The following is a 25,269-nucleotide window of genomic DNA, read 5'->3' as shown; positions in this document are numbered from 1 at the left end:
TGGTGAGGCCCTGTCTGTCTGACGCTGTGTAGCACAGCGTCTGGTCGGGCTAGTGGTGATTGGGATATACCGGTGGCGGTGGGACCTTCACCTAACTTGTAAAAGGTGACCTCCAGAGAACCCTTCGGACCAGATGCAGGGCTTTTCGAACTGGGATGGATAGGTGACCCGCAAGCTCTTCACAGAATGTGGTGATGCGTCCTACCCTGTGTCGGTGTTGCAGAAGTTCCCAGCCAAGCTCATGCCTCATATTTAGATATAAGTGTTACTGCGCCTAGAACAGTCCCCTTTTAACACATCACGCCGCTCTTTTGCACAACTTCCAAACTGTTGAAGTCTGAGTGTGGGGGTTCCAGACTGTTGAACAGTAATCAAGTATTGTATGGTCTCACAAGGGTCTGATGTGTATACAATCGTATAAGTTTCGCCTTAAAAATCGTATGGTTGTGTTGGCTTTAGCACATGTTCTATCGACTTGCATATTCCAAGACAAATCTGATGATATGTTCACCCCTAAATATTTGTGACACCTTGTCTCTGCCAGTGTGCTGTCATTTGATGAATACTGAATAATTTAAATCATTGTCATAGCTGTATAGCTGCATGTATACCTTGTTAAATACAGGGCTGCCAACCAAACCAACCAAACCCAGTTGATCAAAGATAAAGTGGCAGTGGTGGGGGAGGCTGAGGGGTTAGGAATGGTGTGGAAGGGGAGTGTCTTGATTCTTGATTCAATCAGTTGAAACTAAGGTATTGATGATGATGTAATATATAGGCTTACAATTTTTCATGTCATTGCTCAAAACAAATCACTCTTCACAAGCCTCCAGTCTAGAATTTCTAACAGTTAGACTTAATTCTTGAATTTTCTTATGTATTGTTTTTGGTGTATTGTATGCTTGCCTTCAACTTTTTAGCTGGTGGGATGGAGTTGAGATGGGACCCCCAGACCCCATTCTTGGAGTTACAGAAGCCTTCAAGAGGGACACTAATCCCAGCAAGATCAATCTTGGTGTGGGAGCATACCGTGATGATGAGGGGAAACCATTTGTCCTCAGCTCTGTTCGCAAGGTTAGTTCTTTACCAGTGAGCAAGATAAACTTGATGCTACATGTAAATGGCTCTTTGGCTTCTCTGTGTGGTAGTTGGCCTCAATTCCTTTGGTTCAAATGTGCAAGGAGAATGGCTCAATTATGTGATAGGTCTCAAAATATGATTATTTAAAAACAACAACAAGAAAGTGTAGCTTCCAAGTTTAGAGTCTTGATAATTTTGTTGGTTTTTAGAAACTCAACAAGTTACGGAGCACAGTACTCTTTCTTGTTATTTCTGTATTGAGCCATGTTGTCATTGTAAGTCAGTTGTACAAATGTATGCCAGTAGATGTGATACAGAAATCTTTTTTTTTTTTTACTGTCTTTTAAAGGCAGAGGTCTGATGTGACCATGAAAAGTACATGAATAATCATATTGTGCAGTCCAACCTCAAGAGCTAAGACAAATGACAGATCATGATGATTTATTTTTCTACTTGTTGATGATCCCAGGCAGAGGAAATCCTTCAGGGTCAGAAGCTTGACAAGGAATACCTCGGTATCACAGGCCTGCCAGACTTTGCCAAAGGGGCCGCCAAGTTGGCCCTTGGAGAAGACAGTGTTGTGATCTCAGAAGGAAGGGTAGGTATTTGCATAGATGTGTTTGGAGTTACAGAGAAAGAGAAGTCACTCATGTTCCTTACTATTTGTGGTTTGTCAATTGTGCCCTTTTGTTTCCTTGCTGCAACCCAATATTTGGTATGTCTTGTTTCTTTTCTGGTTTTTTTTTCAATTTCATTTTCTGGTTATTTGAAGTGGGAGTACCTTAAAAAACTGTTTATTGCATCAGTAACTCCAGAACAAAGAAAAGAGTTAGGTATTTGATAATAAAGGTGAAATTCAGGCGAGTAGTTGTTAATGAATAGGAATGTTTTTGATCTTTCTCATAAGTTACCCATAGTGGGTTTTTTCTTTTCCATATACTGTAAAAGTGGATATTTTACGCGTGACTAATTTTTCGCGCTTGGCCAGGTACGAAATCAAGACATCAGCTACTGGAACATATGGTATGCAGAAATATTCGTGTGCTTTTATTTTCGCACTAGCTTCTGGTTGCGCGAAATCCGCGAAAATTTCCACTTTTACAGTATATAAATGAAATCAATCAAGGATATCTCGCAATGTTTATATGTAAAGTTCAAAAAGGTACCTGAGTGAATTAGAAATGGAATATGCTCATTCGTAGAAGATCAACTAGAAATAGTGATGTCCCTATCACATTTCTGTGATTGCTATTCTGTAGCAAGGAGATATGCTCTGCTTTGAACTTGTGGAAACACCCCATTGCTTTGCTGTGTGTGTGTCTAGAATATTACAACACAAACCATCTCGGGGACTGGATCACTGCGTGTTGGGGGCTCCTTCCTGAACAAGTTCTTCCCTAACAACAAAGTTGTCTACCTGCCATCTCCGTCATGGGGAAACCATACTCCTATCTTCAAGTAAGTCCACTCTCAAGAGAACCCTTCGTTGGGCTCGATGCCAAATATTATCAAGCGAGGTTTGCGTTGTTGTCTGTGGTGTCATATGGATATAATACTTGAGGGTTAGAAAAGTGGCAACCCAACGAGATGTGAACTTGTTGCCTGCTTCTTTGTCTGGCAGTGACATAGTCACCATGGTAGACAAGTTCTTGCATGCAGTCTCGAATTTTGGAAAGAATCTTTGATCTGAAACTTAGACTTTTGATTAAGTTTTCAACCTGAGAATTATGAATAGCTATTGTGTTAGACTTTCTTTATCACAAATATTACGAGATATTTTGGGGTTTTTGAAGTCTTCATAACATCTTTGTAGTACAATCCATCATCAGAAACGTGATGTGCTTCCTTCAACCACCAATCCTGAGAATTGTAGACTACAAACAAAAATATCAGTCTATGCGACTGCTGTATGCATTGTGCTGTTTCTGACAGAACCATTACTGCAGTTTGTGACCTGTCATTTGTAAGCATACTCTCCAATGTTAGGACTTTATCAGTAACATTTCAAGACATCATACCACAAATTTTAAGTCCCTTGTTTGCTAAAATCCTGTCCATTTGGATTACACATATTACTAGACTAATATATATTATTTAAATCAGTTGATAATTCTGTATGATGGCAAGTGCCATTTTTTATTTTTGTGTGCATTTGTGTAACTTTGTGATGTTTGCTCTAACCTTATTTCATGATGAACATCTTGATTTGAATCAGGCACTCTGGTCTTGATGTGGCAAGCTATCGTTACTATGACAAGGCAACCTGTGGCTTTGATGCAGCTGGTGCCATGGAGGACATCTCGGTAGGTCTTTTCCAATTCATAGATTCATTAATGTAAAAATGGTGATATGATAATGCTGGAGTAATGATAGTTGCCGGACCCTTTAGAGAAAAAAAGGCAAACACTGGAGAGAGAGCCAACACACAGTTTATTACGAGGTGTAGCATACCACTGTTAACCCTAACTTACCTGGGCCCTGTTTCATAAAGCTGTTCATAAAGTTACGAACAACTTACGAGCGACTGGTGATCAGTTCTCGTGCTGAATTATGGAAATTCTGATAAGTATAGCACATCAAAACTGATCACCAGTCGCTCGTAAGTTGTTCGTAACTTTACGAACAGCTTTATGAAACACCCCCCTGGGCTATTTAGCGAGCTTGAATTCCGGGGGTGGCATTATGGCCCCCCCTTCAGATCTCGGCCGTTGATCGCGCGATTGCCGCAAAATTTTGCATGAACATAAAGCCGGATGTAATCAACAAGACTGTTCAGTTAAATTTTCAAAAAATTTGCATTTTCTATATTAAATCAATTAATTATGCAAATATATGCAAAAACTTCATTTTCGTCTGTAATTGGCTTTTATAAAAGCTTATGGAACGCTGATTTTTGGTGTAAATATTCCTAGTGACATTCCAAACATTTGTGCGTAAAGAAAGATTTGGTATCAAAATTAATTTCAAAATCAAAATTAATGTTTTTTATTGTTTTATCAATTTTTTATGTATTTCCTTGCTTTTTCGAACTTTTGTTTTTGTTGTTTTTTTCAGCAGAATTTCTCATACACATTTTTTGAAGCATAATTATACTAAAATCATGTTTTTGAGCAATTTTGGGGTTGACGAAAATTTTTTGAAGGGGCGTGGCTTCGGAACGGTATGCCCGGGCGTGACAAATTTGGTCTCAAAAGTTGCGCGAGACTTGAAAGTAAAAAGTCAGCGAGCGGTGCGGTCAAAAAATTTTGCGCGCCGGAATGGTCGCGGAATTTGTCGAGGGGGGGCCATTATGCCCTCCCAGGTAAGTTAGGGTTAATGCTGCACTGTAATGCTAATGGTGAGGATAATTATGCCAGTGGGCTGCCAACAATAGCAACAAAGATAGATTTATTACAAAATTTCTGAGATATCTACTACATTTCTGAGTCTGCTGGCATATTTCTGTTACTAATTAATTGGTCTGACATCATTAAAGGCAAGATTCCCTGACAAGTTCTAATTTTTGTGAGTCCGAGGAAGTACAGACTTTACATAACTAACATTCTGTAAAAACAACTTCCAGTTCGGAAAGGGATAGTCTCGGATGTATTGAGTACAGGACTCTGAAGAAATGTTATGTTAATGGAGATGGCTCACACATGAGGATATGTCCTTGTGCAGTTCAAGAACAAATCATAGTAAGTGTAATCATTTCAGATAGATTACATCCAATATTGTTTGTTTGTTTGTTTTTTGTCTGATACCCCCAGACTGAAGTTTAAATGCAAATGAAATGTATGAACATGTTATGAGTAAGTGCTCTTGTCATTTCTGTAGGTCAAAATGTATCATTTATAAAACTCCACTGTATTCGTGATGATAATAATTAAAAGGAGGAATTATCAATGTATGATAGTAGAGGTTTACCCAACAGCATTCACATGTTGGTGTTATGTTTTTGTTTTGTTTTTTTGTCTGACTCTTTCATGATCCTCCCAGAAAATACCAGAGAGGTCCATCATCATCTTCCATGCATGTGCCCACAACCCAACTGGTGTGGACCCCAAGGTTTGTGCATTGTTTATCTTGAATCATCTTGAATTATCTTGGGTCACAATGAAATCATATCTGAGTAAATGAAACTTTGATATTAAATGTGAATGCAAAAACTGTCCTTTTCAAAAATGTTGAATAACATGGACAACAATTTCATAATTTATGAAAAAACAATTTTGTACACACTATAGAATAACAAGTTTAGCTATCCATGTGGTATCTAATGATGTATTTTTTAATGTCATGCACCTGAACCAGATAGAACGGACTGCCATAGATGACTATCATTATTATCATTATTGTTATCATTATTATTATTATTGTTGTTATTGTTATTGTTATTGTTATTGTTATTGTTATTGTTATTATTATTATTATTATTATTGTTATTGTTATTATTATTATCATTGTTATTGTTACTATTATTATTATTGTTATTATTATTATTATTATTATTATTATTATTATTATTATTATTATTATTATTATTATCATCATCATCATCATCATCATCATTATTATTATTATTATTATTATTATTATAGTTGATATATAAAAGTATCATCAAAGATTTCAACTTCTGCAGTACTTGAAGAATAGATGAAGACAAGAGCAGTATATTTGTAGTGCAAAGGGTTGTTACACACCATAATGTAATTTCAATAACTGAATAATTTTGTTGCACACCAACTATAAAATAGGCTGATATTTCACACACTAGTATGTGCATGCATTACACAACTGGATATCAAACATGGTGCTGTGATCACCCTCTACTTTCAAATTATAACACAGACAAACATGCATTTAATTTGTATTTCTTTGATTTTGTCAACAGCAAGAACATTGGAAAGAGATGTCACAACTTGTGAAGGTGAGTCTACATATCAAAATGTTTCTGTATTCATATACTTTGAAGTGTAGCAATTAAATTACAAATTATGTGTGAATTCCATGTGAATGAGAAATCTACATGTTCAACAAACAAATAGAAAGTATGTATTAGTCCTGTTGTTTTGTTTTGTTTTTCTTGCAAATGCAGTATATTTGTTATACTGCATGTGAAAAATTCAAGAATGGAACAGTAATGATGAGAATAGGTAGATGACATTCCCACAATTATGTGATACAAACACCTGATAGATATGTGACAAACTACCATGCATTTATCAGTTGCTTGCGACACATGGTACATGCTTGAAGATCAGATATTTGAAGTTATCTTAATCTACCTGGTAATCACAGAGTAACAAGTAAGATTTCATCCAAATTACATTAAGGCTGAAAGTTTACGTGATGATTGGAAATGATAAACTGAATTACAAGGTTATCAGATAATTGAATAACTTAATGCAAAGCCTTAGATAAGTTTGATTCAGGCCGTGGCCATTTTTGTCATGCTACCATATCTTTATGCCTTGGCCCAAACTTCACTAGGAATGTCCAATGGTAATATCAGGTAAGAAGATTTAAATGAATAAACAAGCAGTTGCCTTAAATACTAAGGAAGAAAGGTCAAAGTGAAAAGCCACCAAAATTAAGTTGATTTGCTGTCTCCTGGTCATAATTCTATGAAGCAAGTCCAGTGAGAATGTTATTGATGTGAGTCATAGAAGTAAATCAGAAGTATTTCCTTTGTGCACATAGGTCACTCCTTGGTCAGTGGTCAATATCAGTGAATTGAGCCAAATGTAAATGAGTGTCCATATACATAGTGATTGTGTTAGAAGCGGAGACATCCCAGTCGACTGCACAAAAGATAAATTGATCAAGCTAGGATATCACTTCATCAGAAATCAATAAGTCATACGAGGTATTTTTGGCAAATGCGTGAACCTGCCTTTTGCTCCTACATGTAATGATGACAATTATTCTAAGGTTAGCCTCAGACCCTCACTTGATCAAATCTGTCGTCAAAGGAACACTGAGTCATGAAGAGAATGTGAGTGAGATCCATTTTTGACGATAGTTTGCTTGTCAGTGTGCCTCCTTTTCCTGATGATCTGATCCTTTGCTTCCTGTGTGTTCCAGGATAGGAATCTCCTGCCGTTCTTCGACATGGCCTACCAAGGATTTGCCTCCGGGAGTCTGGAGAAGGATGCCTGGGCTGTACGCTACTTTGTGGATCAGGGTCATACCTTCCTCCTCTCACAGTCATTTGCCAAGAACATGGGACTCTATGGTTAGTGATGAAACATTCAACACACAGCTTGCCTTTATGTCAGAGGTCTGATGTAGTGACAGTAAAACCTGGGGCCTGTTTTATGAAGAGTTGTAATTGATTATATAGTTGATTTCTATGGTAAGTCTGTGGCAGCCTGTGTGTAAGGAAATTTATATATCTTTTGATAAAACAGGGCCCAGAAGCATTCGCGGCATGAAACTTGGAGCAGTAAATTGGAGCTGACTGCCTTTATTGCAGCATAAAACTTTCGTGAATCGCCAAGTCCATGGACATGTCATCACAGATGGTTTTTCCTAGCTCCTTGCATTATCTAAGACCTGGATCTTAAGTGACAAGTCTTATTTCATTCTAATTTAATGATATTTTAGATCAGTTTGTAATTTCTGTTACCTGATGTCATTGTGTTGTCATATATATCTTCTTACTTTCAGCATGCTGAAAGATTAGAATTGTAATTCTCTATAGGGAACTATCATTTTAGGGAACCCATTTAAAATGCCAGGGATATTCCAGACTGCAAAATAGGAGATACCAGTATTGAAACTATTGTCCAAAATGCATTACTATTGATTACTATGTGATTTTAAAAGTAGATCATTTGATACCACCAATGAGCTAGAAGGTGAAATTAGACTACTTTGATGTAATCCTGTGAAGCCACCCCTTTAAATCCATGTGTTAACATTTTATCTCTACTCATTAGCCATCAATATAACCCAAGCATTTACAAAGTCTTCTTCCTTACTTTTTCTTGTTACTTAGGTGTCACATCAATAATTATGCTGGAGAAGGTAATCTACAAACAGCATTTATTTACCTATTTATCTATTTCTGTTGTCCAATTTCAAAGGTGAAAGGGTCGGAGCTTTCACAGTAGTGTGTTCAACGCCAGAAGAAGCCAAGCGTGTTGAGTCTCAGATCAAGATTTTGATCAGACCGATGTACTCAAACCCACCCGTCAATGGCGCTCGCATTGCTTCCACAATCCTCAACACACCAGACCTTTACAGCTTGTGGTGAGTTTGTGTACTTAGTATATGGAGTTTCACAGCTCAAACAATATTTTGTGATATCCGTTCTGTAAGTGTTTTCCCTACAGGGTTTCCAGTCTAAAATCTCATTTTAGAATAATATTTACCTGAGAGAAATCTGACTTTAAATATATCATTGAGCATAATATCTATTGAAATTTGAGTTTGTTCAACTAATTTTCAGCTGGTTGGCTACCTGTTATGTACTTTTTTCCCCATTTTTTTTCTCTTAAATCTCTGTAAAATAAGCATAGGCAAGTCAGTAAGTAACATGTGCTTGCAGCACATACCAAGCAAATCTTGATTGATCTTTAGATGACAAGCTTTACCTAGCAAAATGAACTGAGCAGAAACCTTGTACTATATTGTATGCAAGTGATATGTAAAGAGCGCCCTCTATGTCATTCACCAATAGATGTAAAGTCAGGGTTTGTAGCAATTACTGTAGCTATTTATCTGTAAATTCATCACTTTGAGAAGTCCTTTTTCAAATGTATGAAGTAGTTTACAATGTGACTAATCACTTTTCTGGCACAGTGCCGTCATTTGATTAACCCTGAAACAATATGCTGTTCGTTATCTACCAGTTGAAATTGAAATTGATCCTTAAATAGGATGATATGAAGCATATTAAAAAATATATACTTTTCTGTGTGTGATGATAGATTGTTGACATTTATGATCCAACCATTAAGGTGTCAGTCAATGTATGGTGTACCTCCCCATGGAAAGATCATTAAAGGGATGGTACAGTATTGGTGGAGATGAGAATTAGGCTTTTAACTTTTTGCGAGATACCAAGAAAACACTTATGATATATTACAGAGCATACCATTTTAAGAGGAATTCAAAGTTTATTTGATGAAAATCTGGTTTGGAATGACTGAAACATCCAAAAACAAAGTAAAACAAAGCGATCGTAATAACGTGTGGGTCCCACACTTTATTAGAATCGCTCTTTTTTGGATATCTCAGCCATTTCAAAACCAATCTTTATCAAATAAACATTGAATTCCTCATAGAATTACATGCTCTTTTATATTTTATAAGAGGTTTCTCATTATCTCACCAAAAAATGTTACAAACCTGAAATTAGGTCTCAACCAAAACTGTACGATCCCTTTAATATAATGTCTTTCTCTTTATTCTCAACTAATCTGACTGACTTGATACGAACTGATATACGTACTATTTACCATCTGCCTTTTAGTTGGTTATTGTTTACATATTTTTCTTTACTTGTTTGTTGGTTTGCATCTTGATTGGTGCAGGCTGGATGAGCTGCGACTGATGTCTGGTCGTATCATCTCCATGCGTGAGCAGCTGGTGGCCAATCTCAAGAGTGAGGGCTCCACCCACAACTGGCAACACATCACCGACCAGATTGGAATGTTCTGCTTCACTGGACTCAAACCAGAACAGGTAAGGGTGCATGTGGATGGTGAATGGTTCTTTTTTGTGAACAGTTTGCAGTACAGTCAACCTTGCATAAGTCGAATAATCGTCTAAGTCGAAGGTCCTTTCATGTCCTCTTTTCTTTATATTCTATCGAGTTTAATCCCTTAAAAGTTTAATTTTCTCGAAGTCAAAGAAATTTCTTCAGTCCAAACAGATTCAACTTACGCAACGTTGACTGTATGTACAGGTAGTGAGTGCAACTATGTGAAGACAGCTGTTGCAAAGTGATATTGCATTGAAAAAATTGAAAAAATTAATTATTGCTTCCTCATGAGGAAACATGTCATAGACATTGTGAGAAGCAATGGAAGATTTTGTTAAGAAAGTAAGGACACATGTGAAGCATTACTTGCATCCAAACTAACATGAACTATGAGTCATAATGAGTTACTGTGAGAAATACTGATACTTAGGGCATTGAGAAGAGACATTAAAAAAAAGAGAAACTTTTTCGACTTATATCAGAATGGTAAGAGTTAATTCCTGTTTGTGGACTGGTAAAGAGTAGCCTCAAAAAAGAAAAAATTTACAATATGTAAAACTAGGAATGTTCACATGCATTTTAATTTTGCGAATTTCATGAGAGCCAGGATTCGCGAAATTAAAATGCACATGAAAGTTCTTGTCTACACTTTATTCAGCGAATGTTAGAGGCAATTCACGAAAATTTCATGCTGCGAAAAAGACTGTTGGCTTCAATTCGCGAAAATTTCATGCCGCGAAAATATCGTGTTTTACAGTATATCTCTGTGGACCATTTGCCGCCTAAACCAACATGTGTAGAAATGTGTTAGCCAGTGAGTCACATGACATTGAAGTCACGTGACAAAGATGGCTATCCCGAGGTGCACATAGGGCACCATAGAAGCTGATGTACTGACATTGATATAATTGGAACTTAATCAGCTGGTTTGTCTATTTTGCTTGCATTGAATTATCTTTTGCTGTTATCACTTTGTTCTCAAGGTGGCTTTTCTCACTGGGCTAGATTATCTTCCATAACTGTTAGCACGATCCTGCACCACCAATTGTCAAAAGATAGTATGGATTTTCTTAATTTACATATTTGTAGTATATATACATGTATTTCTTCTCTTCTGTTTTGTATGAGTTTATCACAAGCTAAAGACTCACTCCTGAATTAAATGCTGTCATAAATCTATGTGTACTGTCCACCCAGGTTGAACGGATGACCAAGGAATTCTCTGTCTACCTGACAAAAGATGGCCGTATCTCTGTCGCAGGAGTGTCATCAAAGAACAACGCTTATCTGGCCCACGCTATGCATGAGGTCACCAAGTGAAAGCGTAAAGAAGAAACAAAGTCCACGTGCATGCTGCCAACAAACAAATAAATCAGTAACTTTATCACAGTAGACATACCGTTGAGTACCATGATCATGAGTAAATAATTGAGACCAGCTTGTCCTGAGTTGTTGAGGACAAGCCATCTCTCTCATTGAAGAGAGTATCTATCTCAATATGGGTCTGTTATGAATGAATTTTATTTTTTGTAATGATGATCCTTGTATTATTTGAAGTCAGTTTGCCTAATCCCAATACCCCCTGATAGCTTTGCCATAAACAAAAAAACAAAAACAAAACAATTGTGTATTGCAAGTTGTAAATATTGGTGAATGGTAGGGCCCAGAGTTTACAATCCCAATTATGAGAATGAACTTGGAGGTAACATGCAAATTAAATTGCTAATTTTGTCTTTTTTTTATATATATGCTTTGCAAGCTCCATTATAAAGAGTCTTTGCAAGTTTTTTTTTTTTTCTAGAAATCTTGACCCAGCACATGTGACGAGAAGGTCGTTGAATAAGAGATTTGTGTTTTTCCTATCTTTGTGATAAAAATGCTGTATGACCATGACAGCAAAAGCAACAACGAACAAAGAAACAAAACAGAAGAGGAAATTGATCCATTAAGCGTCGCACTTGTTAACTTCTAGTGTTCTGAATACTTGTAAATCAAGCTCTTAAATTCTCATGACTGTACTCTAAACTGATATTTAATGTCACAATGGTTGAATGTTGTGGGAGTACTAGCTTTGCCTTTGGACCCAACAGATTTTGAATGTAGGTTTGGAGCAAGTGTAAGACAGTTCAAATTGAGAGAGAATTTTGAGGTTCCAGATCTGGTTATTGGCCATGTAATGCATCATTGCACAGTGTTCAAACAGAACTGAAAGCCTCACTTGTGTCAAACCCAATCATGAACATGTTTATTTCATATCACTCTGTTTTCATATATTGTGATTGATTCTTTATTTGAATGGGCATGTGGCCATGTATAGAGAATGAACCTCATGTGAATATTCTGTGATTATAAAGTGTTGCATGGATATTGTTAGATTATCCCTCCTGACACAAAGATAGTTTGGTTATTCTCTGTTTTATTAGGCATTATGTGAATGAAAGCAAGTCATGGCATCATAATCTATCAGAACTTTAATGTGATGGGTTACATGTTTAGGGCACATATGCCATCTCCTATTTTGAAAATATGGAAGTGGATCAGAGTTTTTGGTGGACGTGAGACTGAGTGTGGTGCAGTATATAGAGAGCTTTGAACAAATTGAGAGATTTTTATCGGATTCAATTTTATGCTTTATTTCTTGAGTGCTCGAGTTCATTGTGAAGATGAGTTGAGCTGTCCTGCACAATGCAAGTGCTGAAGACATTAGTTTGTTTGGTTTTTGTGTTGCATCCATCCATCAGTTTTCATACATAAAGCACTGCTGCATTTTTAAAGCTAATTTATGATGCTACAGCTACAAGAAAGTATGACTGGTTCAATTTCTTCACCTTCAAGGGCAGTGTAGCACAGATAGATAAGATAGCAACTTTTTGATAAAAAAAGGGTATTGCTACATGCTAGTCCTGTACTATCCTTTAGCATTGCTGACCAGAGATGTGCAGTGTATTGTAGACAGGCTTAGTCTCACCACATTACCTTTGATTGCTTGACATGTGTTTGAATTTAATTCACCTTTTTAAGACACTATACATGTACTGATATCATGGCGTAAATTATTTGTGGCACAGTTACATGCTTCAAGGAATTAATCATTTTATTAAAGGTGACAAATGGAGGTCACACGTAGAATGCTGTCTGTGAAATAATTTGATTATTGGAATAAACATAGCTCTTTACAGAAACAAACAAAGAAATTGTTTCTCATTTTAATTGTTTATTACATTTTTTTTTTTAGTCTGTTGCTTTTTGTGACGAAACTACAAGCTACTGTAAGTATGTTGGGCTAATATGTTGAGGGAAGGATACCCAATATATTGTGTGCTCATCAAAGTGTTTTAGTTTTGAATTCAGATCTCCTGTGTGTCTATGCAAAGTTTGTGTATGCATGTGTTTGTGTGTATGTGCATCTGTGTGTATGTTGATGTGTGTTCGAGTACCAGGATATCATCTGTTGTATGTCTGTGTAGTGTATTTTATTTTACGAGGTATTGACACCAACAAGTGAACAGAATATGCCTAACATTGTCAACGTCAGTGTAATGATAGCAATAACTGATCAACTTCCTGTATTCAATTCAGTTCAATTCAATTCAATTTATTTCACATCTCTTAAAAATACATAAACCTAGACATATAATGTGTATATATACAGAACGTAACATGGAAAATATACACAAAACAATATTTCAAAGCACAAGAATACACAATATTCATGGTGAAATGACAGTTGCTCCTGCGACAATTGCTCCGGTCTTATTTTCTCTAAGGACTTGGAGTTACGGTTAGGGTTTATAGGGTTGTGATAGAGTTTTAGGCTTTGTTTGATGCGAGGATTTAATAGGATTAGGGTTACGCAGTAAAAAATACTGTCGGACCAGCAGCTTTTTCAGGGATGGACCAGTAAAATATAGAAATTCTGGGTACCTACTAGTCCGACAGACGGGTCGGACCAGTAGAAAAAAAATGGGATAGTGTGCAGCCCTGGGTTAGGGTTATGTTTGTGGGTAGAATTTATGTTTGGCCTACATTTTGCAGATATTTCTTGGGAGCAGTATTACCGCAGGAGCAGAGGTCATGGAACCGTATTTACAAGCTTTATACACACACTGTTAAATTACAATATTCTCTGAATAGAATTCGGCATCAGTTTGCTTTAAGGATCATGTGACCTCGAGTTACCATGGAGATTTTTTAGGACACTTCAAAGGAATTTGAATTTCAGGAAGTTAGAAAGCACTGATATTTAGATATCATTGAAGACTATAATTTCCCGATGGTAGGGGGATGGCCGTAAAGATGTATTTTCACGTCTAGAGCTTTTGTGTATCTTCCTTTATTCCAAGGTTGATCAAATCCATCAACCAAACGGAGTGGATGCCCATCTTCGTAAGTTGCAAACATGGCACTCCTGTGACAAAAGTTTACCTCTAGTACAATGAAGATCAACAAACACCATCTACGTTTGAAGGCCGATATGTGCAAACACAGTGAGTGTCCCTTACTATCGGTATGCAAAGTGCCTGCAGCCTGACAACCTGTGTGGTAAACCTGAAAAGAAAAATACAGCAAAAGGAAACAAAACAGACGCAAAGAAGAACAGAAACAAACTCAGACACACTAAAACAAGCCAATAACGGTAACCATCAAACACCAGTCTATCACAAAAAGTCCCTCGCACCAATGTAAAATGCGTTCCAAGATCACCCATAGTCATGGGGAAACTGTTTAGGGCCTATGCATTAATAGATATCTTTTGTAAGAATTGTCTTTGTAGGCCTTATTATAGGCGATTAGTTATATTGGGTGGTGTTTTATTTCGCGGTTTAGTATTCGATTTTGCTCAGATTGATACCTGCTTATAGACGATTTTAGTTTCAAGAACACGAAAACTCTCTCGAAAGATAACCGACGGAAATTTCCGCGACAATCCAATGTGTATCTGAGAACTTCGGGTGCGTGTGTGTGTGTGTGTTGTATGTACCCCCACGTATGTGCGTACGTGTATGCGTGCGTGCTCGAGCGAATTTGAATGATCACCGAGATTTACATTAAAAAAACTATTTCATTCAATTCAATTTCGTCAGCTATTTTATTTCATGAATTTCTCACATGAACGTGTAAAAAGCGTGTTCAAATATTGCACCCGATTCGCATTCAAATTCGCATCAGCACCGCCGTAATGAAAGTTGAAATTGAGGAATTCAAATTCACAAAAAGGCAAGCATTTACACCATTTGGGCAGTGTTTTTCGTTAGTGCTTATTTTCTTTGTAGTAGCTCATCAGTTTGAACCAATAACGCAAACTTAATGTACTTTGAAATGGGACCTTTGACTTAAACTGAAATTTCTCATTCCTCCGACAAACCGTCATCCGAAGCAACAACTTTCATGCGCATTCATGCACTGCTTAATTATATACTGTACATTTCCTTTATGCACGACTATGGAAGCTGCTCGAGGATCAGATTACATAAATATCTTGGATATGGATGTAACTGTAAATACCTGAAGCATTTGACAACCAGCAAGATTATATTATGTAGCAGTCGATAAGCTCTATAAAAAAAACCAACAACAACATGTCGAGCAACGAATAATGTAGGCACGAGGAAGGTAAAACAAAAATTAATGACAAAAAAATATAAGCGCATATATTTATATACCAACTCAAGGGTCCAAAATGTAAATATGGATCTGGACCTGTTAAAAAAAGCTATGATCATTCGGTAAGTGTTCAATCCGTATTGTTGATAATGAATAAAGTGAAAATGGAGGAAAGTTTAGAAAGAACAGATACAAACGATTAAAATCAACTGATTAAACGAAACTTTAAAGTGAAAATAATTAGATCATCAAATTATTCATAAGAGAAAAATGAGAATTTGACGTTTATGAATTACGGTATGAATCACATATATAGCTTGTTTATGTTCATTGAATTCAAATGTTTTAAAGTTCACAGATGAGTGCCTGAAAATGAAATTGAAATTGGGACGAAATTGAACGTCTTTTCAGCTGACATACAATTGCTGCCAACTTTCCGTTATCAAAATTGAAGGGATTTCTTTCCAAATTGTAAGGAATGAAATAAAATCTACAGGGAATTAAAATCGCAGCGTATTTCAATTATCAAAGCACTAAAATGAACGATGAGAGCTGAGCGTTGACGAAAATTGCTTGAAATTGAACGCCCTCTCATTAATTCGAATGCAAATCTGATAAAATATTACTTTATTTTAATCGCTGAAGTCCACTCGACACGAATTGTGCCATTTTAAATTTTTTAGATTTTTCTCGAATGACAAGTTAGATAGATCTTGAATTTACATCTCCAACAGTGTCTACCTGCAGGGTGCGATTCTGTTTTTCGAAAATACAAACTGGAATTTTATCCAAATGTTTTGTTTTGTTTTTTTCTTTTTTCTGAGCCTCAGGTGTAATTTACTCCATTTCTTTTTCTAGCTGATAAACTTTTACCAAGTAGATTTTTGAACAGTCATAATAGACAGTGTTTGAACAACGGACCATTCTTTCATTTACAGTCCGACAGATTGTTGACTCTGCTACTAGTTCTGTACCTCTCCATTCATTGTCACACCACGTTCTACCAATGCTATCCATTATGACTTCTTTGTGGACAGTGTCCATTGTTTGGGTCCTTTCCATTGTTGTTCGTCCATTGCAAACAAAGAGTGAGTCCCCCCTCTCACTGGACCCCGATTCACCTGAATCGATCTTGAGTGGTCTGACATCGATTGCCCTGCTTCACTGCACCGTCACATACCACTACTTGCAACTGAGTGCGGCGGCTCTACCATAGGAACCAACTCGCTTGAGGATAGCTAACTTTCCTATGCGGATACATTATACCGGCAAAGTGCTTTCCTCTGCTGGAGAACTATATTTCTGTTTTTACTGGCGTGCATAGAGAGAACTTCAATACAATTTAAGGAGCTGGTTTAAGTCTTATCGTAAATCGTCACGAATTACTACAAGTCGCTGTCATACCAGAGTGTGACAAGACTTAGACCATTTCAGTGCAGCCCCCCTGCGTGGCTATGTTTTGACAAATCATTTTGTTTTGAGTTTTCATCACACCTCTGGCGATCTCTGGATAACTTGTATCTCTTTCAGCTGGCCACGTGACACCGGTCGGGATCCAGGATTTTACACTGCATTCTACAAAATATCATCAGAGAGTAAGTGTTAGAATATAATTACATTGTATTTCTCTCCGTATAAGTCACATGCACATATACTTTATATTGGCTAATGTTAGCACTCTGACTATTTCACATTTTTTTCAGTTTGTATTGTCATTATCTTAGTATTGCATTCCTACCTAACTTACATCTTCATCAATTAATCTACTTATTATGACCTACAATAATGTACATTGTAAATAGTCCTTGAAATTTCAATGACTTGATATCTAAAAGTCCTGATAAGATACTCAAACAAACCAACGCGTAAGTACAAGAGCTTGAAAATACATGTAGATGTGAAAAACAAATCGGTGACGCTGAATTAGAATATACGTATATAATTCGTTTTCTCTTTTTTTAATTCAAAAATGCTAATTTCATTTTCATGTAAGCATTGAATCACTCTTCGCATTGGATGGCAGTTTCTATTAAATGGTACAGACCTCTACATGTATGTAACTCGAACCTTTTATTGATTCATCCTTGATTAAGCGCTTTCGCGTTCCCTTGGCATAATGCCTCTTGTCTGCGTTGTAATAAACAACATTTATTAACCAACCGACTTTGATTTCCCAATCGTCTGACAAACTTGCAGCTCTATCTAATTAGTGGTTGTATAGCTAGTATGATATTTCTGTTAAAGTAATGAAATCCAAAATCAGAAAGATATATATATATATATATATATATATATATATATATATACATTATGTGTGTATGTGTGTGTGTGTGTAATTATATATGCTTTTAGCAAAATGCTTATGGTTTCGTCACAAAAAGTACGGAGATGATAAACAGCACAAAGAAATAAGGGAAAAAAAGACTGTGAGAGAAAAATTTATATGAACGACTAAAGCATTTTCTTTGGTGTGTACGATAACCTCGTGGACTTAAACAACCGCTACATACAGTGTACTGTACGCCTCCTCCGTGATCTAATCATCGTGGTATATCCGCCAAACAAACGTGAGTTATTTCCCCCATTTTATCCCCACGTGCCATTCTAATATCATGCTCGCCTGCACAGACATTGCCGATAGCTGTACGTTGCTATGACAACAGACCTGAAGCGAGTGAGACCCTTTGCCCTATTGTGAAATCGTTGAATAGACTTATTAGGCGATCGCATGGCAGTTAGTCTATTGTATTCAGACTGAATGAATGAGTTACTATGGAGTGTAAGATACAACTTTTGTAATAGCATCAGCACACTAGATAGGTACATCTAAATATGCTTTGTATAAACATAATATTGGCGAATAATTTGATATTCCCTTAGTAATGGAAGAAAATGTACTAGAGATCATGTTGTAAAGTGATCGTAATATACATGAGGGAGATCAAAATTCTAGACTAATCATACGGTTGCGTTCTCATTGCACTCTGCGGAACATGGAGTTGTATCACTGAAGTCGCTCAACCAAGTCGAGAAGTTCCTCTAAACAACAAAAGGGATTAGAAAGATGCAGACAATATATTCCCAAGGTCAACTCGGATGAAATCGATGCTGTGGTCTAAACAGTGGAAAGGATATCCTGTAAGCGGTCTAATGAATGTTGCCTGTATAATGACACCGGGTTTTTCGTCAATAGTTTTTTAAGAAGTGGCCCCTCCGCGAACACGAGCGGACGAACCGTTTGTTGATTGTCATCCGCGATCAAGTTGACAGTGTTGGGTTGTTGTGCTTCGCCTATCAAAACCAGTACAGAGACTATGTCAGTGTCACTGGAGTGTGTGCATGGGTAACCATAGAATACAAAGTGCTGAAAGGTGAAATTGTATGTATAATGTTGCTGGGAAACGTTGGTGTTCAGACTACTACGGGACGGTGAGAATGATGGGCATACTAATATTTCATATACTATGTATATAGTCTCTGTTTAGTTACGGTAGTATCGTTAGTTCCGGAAAGACTTTATCATGTTCATCAATGTTTTGTATGCCTACAAGATGAGAACGTCTATCATTTACGCACCAATTAAATGTCACGCTCAAGTTTATTAGTTTAGTTGGCCTATTGAAGCCATATCGAAAATTCAGTTCCCCGACAATATAACTGTACATGTACATAGCATAATCATACTTGTACATGTACAGATTGTAAATGTGAATGTTCTGTCTCAGCATTATAACTGACATTTTTTTCTTGGCAAATTTCCAATGCTCCATTGTGTTTGAGACTTTCACCCCTCATTATGGTATAAATGACACTCCATGGCTCTCTTCCAAATCATATTGGTATACCATTGCTCTTGGTGTATGAGAGGGTATTGTTAAATAAGAGGTGCATTTGATCTGTGAATGCATGTTTGCAGAGCATGCTGTGATATTTGGGGGACATTTTAGCAAGCAAACTGCTGGATCAGATATAAAGCGAGTGTATATTACACATATACGAAACCCTTTGAAGTAAATTCTGCCTCCCTTTCATTTTCTCCTTCTTGGGGGGGGGGGGGGTGGGTGGGATGGGGTGGGCATGGAGGACTACAGATGTATCAAGACCGCATTATGTCATGCAGGAGTAAGCCTATAACACATCCCTTTCTGAGCAAGAAAATGGAATTGAACAATGTCCTCTATTACAGGGAAGGTTTATAGCTTTGATTGAGATTGGGGATTCAGATTTTAACTTTTTTTGCGAGATAATTAGAAACTATTATGAAATATTAAAGAGCATACAATTCTAGGAGGAATTCAAAGTTCACTCGATAAGAATTGGGTTTGAAATGGTTGAGATATCTGAAAACAAAGCAAAACAAAGAGGTCCTAATAAAAAGTAGATCCCACCTTTGATTAGGACCTCTTTGTTTTTGGATATCTTAGCCATTTCAAAACCAAATTTCACCAAATAAACTTTGAATTCGTCTTAGAATCGCATACTCTGATGTAACCTGATGGCGCTGTATATACAAATGTAGATCATAAGTGCGCGTTGCGTCGATCTGTGGTGTCACAGTCGTGTACTGCCTGGTGCTGCATGCTAGCTCTGAAAGTCCCAAAGCTTTTGTCCAAACTGTTCCCTCTCCATGACGTATGGGACCGTCAGGCGCGCCGGAAGCAGTTTTGGATTGGGGGGGGGGGGGGCAAACATTGGAAGGGGCTCAAGATTAGACCATGCATATGTTACACAATATACACATACACACACACACACACACACACACACACACACGCACACGCACAGACATCTATTATATATATATATATATATATATATATATATATATATATATGTATATATGTAAAGTGGCGTACGGTTTGTCGAAACATGGGGGGAACCATAAAGTAATTTTGACGGTCTGTATGCTTGTGCGTGTGTGCGTGAGCAATAATGGGACTACAATACATTACGGAATGTGATACATTCAACAACGCAGTCATTGAGGAACATTGTAAGTTTTCCTCACATGGATTGTGGAATGACGGTGTGAAACAACCGACAAATTATATACTGTCAGCAACATAAGGTGAATGGCATAACAATAAAATGCGAGCGAGCGAATCGAGCGAGCTTGAAAATTTTGATATTCTACAGTTCCAAAACTGGAGTTTTAATTGTAGCTATATATTTCGCTTAGGAAATAAATGAGGGCGCATCGGGCGCAACTGCTGGCAATTATTGGCAGCAACATTAGGAGAATGGCATAACGATTCAATGCGAGCGAGCGAAGCGAGCAAGCTTGAAATTTTTGACATTTTACAGTCCAAAAACTGGGGTTTGTAGCTATATCTTTCACTTTGGAAATTAATGGGGCGGCGCATCGGGCGCAACTGCTGGCAATTACTGGCAGCAACATTAGGAGAATGGTATAACGATTCGATGCGAGCGAGCAAAGCGAGCGAGCTTGAGAATTTTGACATTTTACAGTCCCCAAACTCCCGTTTGTAGCTATATCTTTCGCTTTGGAAATTAAGGGGGGGGGGCATCGGGCGCAACTGCTGGCAATTATTGGCAGCAACGTTAGGAGAGTGTCATAACGATTCAATGCGAGCGAGCGAAGCGAGCGAGCTTGAAAATTTTGACATGTTACAGTCCCAAAACTCCCGTTTGTAGCTATATCTTTCGCTTTGGAAATTAAGGGGGGGGGGGGAATCGGGCGCAACTGCTGGCAATTACTGGCAGCAACGTTAGGAGAGTGGCATAACGATTCAATGCGAGCGAGCGAAGCGAGCGAGCTTGAAAATTTTGACATGTTACAGTCCAAAAACTCCCGTTTGTAACTATACCTTTCGCTTTGGAAATTAAAGGGGGGGGGGCATCGGGCGCAACTGCCGGCAATTACTGGCAGCAACATTAGGAGAGTGGCATAACCGATTCAATGCGAGCGAGCGAAGCGAGCGAGCTTAAAAATTTTGACATTTTACAGTCCCCAAACTCCCGTTTGTACCTATATTTATCTTTCGCTTTGGAAATTAAGGGGTGGGGGCATCGGGCGCAACTACTGTCAATCACTGTCAGCAACATTAGGAGAATGGCATAACGATTCAATGCGAGCGAGCGAAGCGAGCGAGCTTAAAAATTTTGACATTCTAGAGTCCAACAACTGTCGTCGTAGCTATGTTTTTCGCTTTAGAAATTAAGGGGGAGGCGCACCGGGCTCAACTGCTGGATGCGAGCGAGCGAAGCGAGCGAGCTTAAAAATTTTGACATTTTACAGTCCAAAAGCTGCCGTTTGTAGCCATATTTTTTTCCTTTTATTCATTTATATACATATTTATTTTATTTTATTTGTTTATTCATTTATCTTTACTATTATTATTTTTTTTTTTTGGGGGGGGGGCTTTTTTTTTTGGGGGGGGCAAAAATGCGTTTTGCCCCCCACTTTTTGGATTGGGGGGGGGCGGCCGCCCCCCCTGCCCCCCTCCCCCCCCCCCCCCCCCCCCCCACTTCCGGCGCCTATGGGGACCGTGGCATCCATACAGCCCTGAGCTAGTCCAATGTAGCCTTTGCCGACCTCACCAAGAACATTGCTGGCTGGTACTCTGACATTTTCAAAGTAGATTGGCCAGGTTGGAGAAGTTATGATACCAATCTCATAGTTTCACCTGCTTACCGATTTTGTCACGGCCAACCAGGAACGATGTGATGCTTTGGTCTCCTTGTGTTAAGTTGGCACAAGCGAACACACACACACACACATACACACACACACACACACACACACACACACATACACACACACACACACATCAAAAAGATCTTGGCAATAGTGGCACTTGAGATCAGATCGCTGATGATGTAGCCGTCTCAGTCTTTCTCCATCTCACATGGCAAAAGCATCACTTCCGAAGGATTGCTCAAATTGAAAAAAACTGCCCACACTGTCTGTAATGACTATAGGAAGGAATTCTCATTCTGCTTCCTGGTGTCGTAATTCATGAGCGCCATGATGATGACCCAGATGATGAGAGTGTTGTGGATGTCGCAACACATGCTGAGGCAGAATATATAAACAGTGGATGTTAACAGGAAGCGCCGATCTTGACCTTACTCGGGTTCCACTTCTATTCCCACGAAGCCGTTCTCAAAGACCCATTCCAAAACTTCTGGGTGTGTCTCCCCTTTATCGCTACCATCTCGACGACGAAGAGCGCGATCCTCTCCCAGGCAAACTTGGCCACTGCCTCCTTCGTCATGCTCTCCTCCTCGTTCAGGTGAGTGGTGGGGAAGGGAAAGTCCGGAGAGGGAACCATGGACCACAGGGCAAGGGAAGCTAGCATGGATTAGTGTGGCATTATTCACAGAGCCGTTTCGCCAGTCTTCTAAAGGAGTACTTTGAATGTGACTTAGCTGACATTTAAGTTTTACCAGACTTTCTGCATGGGTCACGGTTTCTTATTCAATTCGCATATTGATGTGTACAATGTAAGATTGCCCTGACGGACTCCTACGTGAGCGTATACGCTTGCGCGAAAAAAAAAAAACAAAAAAAAAAAACGTCCTTTCGACCGAGAAATTATTTTGCATACGCGGTTCAGACCATTTTGACCTTTTTAAGATTTTGTGCGCTCGTCATTTGCGCCTATTTGCGTAATTGCCAATGAATTTGAATGGAATCGGTTTCAATACTTATCACTGGAAATTTAATCAAATTTCAAGTCTATCCGACTTGGTGACATGTGACGTCAAACGGGTCCATCAAAATTGAAATTTTGTGCGTGCGTCACTGGCGATCTACAGTGCAAATGTGCGAAAAAAGTACACATAATATCTTAAATCCGTTATAGCTCGTTAAAGGTAGACAATGACCTTCATTTTTGTTACATATTCAAGAAGCTGACAAGTCGTATGTCATGTGATGGGTCGGCAAGGATGGCAAAATGAGCTGAATTAATGAAATTTCTGTATGAAATAAGTACGTGAAATTTCAAAGTGACGCCGCCCGATTTTCAACAAGATTTCAGCATATTGTAGCTTATTAAATTTCTCTCGAAATTATACACAGTTATTCAATTTGATAATGCCATTATCATAAAAACATCGATCAAAGTTAATCGTGTGGAATATGACCGTTTAACGGGTTATCTATGGCAGTCAATATTTTGCACACAATCATTCAGACCTCGTCTCATGCATCATTTTTCAAATATCAACTCCTTGATCAGACACCATCTTGACTGAGCAAATTTAGGTTGAAACTCAGGAACGCTGAATTCCATATCTCGCATATATGCCTTGTCGCCATGACATTTTGCACATAGACTACATCACATGAATCATTTCATTAGATAATGACTTCTTGATCATATTCGATATTTTCTGAGTACGATAGTAACAAAACTCAGAAATTTTATTTCTGGATTGAATGGCGCACCTAATTTTTCAGTTTTGACAAATTTAAAAGTCCATTTTTTGCAGGCATGTGCATTGACTCTACTCATTATGTCAATTTCCGTGACTACATCAGGATTGTGCATTATTGTACAGTGCTACTGCAATGTACTTCACTTTGATATGATTCGCTAGCAAAGTACCCCCCCCCCAGTATTCCAGATTGTAACTTGCTATCAATAATTGACAGACCACCATTTACAAGATTAACAAGTTTTGTCTGCGTTCGCTGCTGATTTAATGAAGATGAATGTGTAGCCATAGTGAGGTTGCCATAGTAACAGCTCAGTAGAGACCTACAGGAGCTGTGTAATTAAACCAACGTCCATTGTCAGTGTGTACGTCAGTGTACTCTGTAGCATAAAGTTAGACAAGCTCTTTTGTCGTGGCGGGATCAACAATGGAATAGATTATTGCATGGTATGATGTGAGTGCTATGTCCTTGGCAGCCAATTATTTGATGAGATTTGATGTGTGATGTTGAAAAGTCGGAAGTAGGAGTGAGGTTGAATGAGGTGTTTTCGTTTATTTATTTATTTTTTTTATTATTTTTTTTTTACATTGGTGTAATCTATTGCGATCACAAACGACTTTTGATTATGTCTTTACTGGAATCAACTAACGAAAGTCACAATCATGTTGATGATCTTGGCAGAAAAGTTTGATATTGGCTGTCATGCTAACGCTACTGTACGTTGCCGATATCTATTGACCATTGGGCATAGCAGCTGATCGCAGAATTTCTGTGTATGTGTATCACAATCTGCGTCACTTTTGAAATTGATTTTTTGGTCTTGATCGTGAAGCAGGCGTAGTGAGGACTTAAAAACCGCAATTTCTGTATGCAAAAAGAGATTTTCTACATGTCGATGTGGAAGTATCACGGTCATCATGATTACAGGGATTGGAGAGAGAAGGGGGGGGGAGGGGAAGAGTGAAGGAGTAGATTGAAAATGTTTCATAGCTCACGCAATAAGCGCGACTGAAATCATGTCTCCCGATGATATTGCTCCTATAGTTTAATCAATCATACTGATAATATTGATCCTTGCTTTTTTTCTTAGACTGAGTAAACAGAACTTCCCATTCACTCGCAAACTTCAGATGTCTGTGCACATGAATAATACTAACAAAATGCTGCAATAAACAATAACTACAAATCAGATCAGTGTGACAATCGCGCATGATCATAGACAATTTTCGAACAGTCACAAAACTTGTCTACGATCAATGCAATTGCCACGACTGACCTCAAGATCTGATAAGATCTACGATCATCTGTATACTGATGGTAGATTGTAGATCACAAGATAGTGGGAACGTTGCATAAGTAGGCCTAATCGGCACTGACCAGTTGGGTAATGTTTGTGCACATTGATTTACGTGATTATTCATTTTTATTACGTGGATCACAAAAAGGGGAAGAAAGTTGTCAGTTTACCCATTATTTGCATTTCTTT

The 25,269-nt window shown here is 38.0% G+C and overlaps 1 protein-coding gene and 1 pseudogene across 1 annotated transcript; one reads left to right on the top strand and one right to left on the bottom strand.

The window, feature by feature from the left end:
• Positions 1-920: 920 nt before the first annotated feature.
• LOC139715264 (aspartate aminotransferase, mitochondrial-like) lies at positions 921-11,711 on the top strand (the record flags this gene model as incomplete). Its single annotated transcript, XM_071626844.1, has 10 exons — positions 921-1,074; positions 1,550-1,678; positions 2,405-2,538; positions 3,296-3,383; positions 5,059-5,127; positions 5,954-5,989; positions 7,147-7,297; positions 8,151-8,316; positions 9,603-9,753; positions 10,970-11,711. Coding segments are annotated over 10 exons (1,201 nt in total), but the record flags the coding sequence as incomplete, so codon positions are not given.
• An 8,246-nt stretch (positions 11,712-19,957) lies between these two features.
• Positions 19,958-25,254, bottom strand: LOC139715263 (short/branched chain specific acyl-CoA dehydrogenase, mitochondrial-like; annotated as a pseudogene).
• Between the last annotated feature and the right edge of the window lie 15 nt (positions 25,255-25,269).

This window comes from Diadema antillarum, unplaced genomic scaffold, assembly GCF_040938485.1.
Source record: "Diadema antillarum isolate AM-2024a unplaced genomic scaffold, OU_Dant_1.0 seq00003219_RagTag, whole genome shotgun sequence".
NCBI lineage: Eukaryota > Metazoa > Echinodermata > Echinoidea > Diadematoida > Diadematidae > Diadema > Diadema antillarum.
This window is presented reverse-complemented; position numbering and strand designations above follow the sequence as displayed.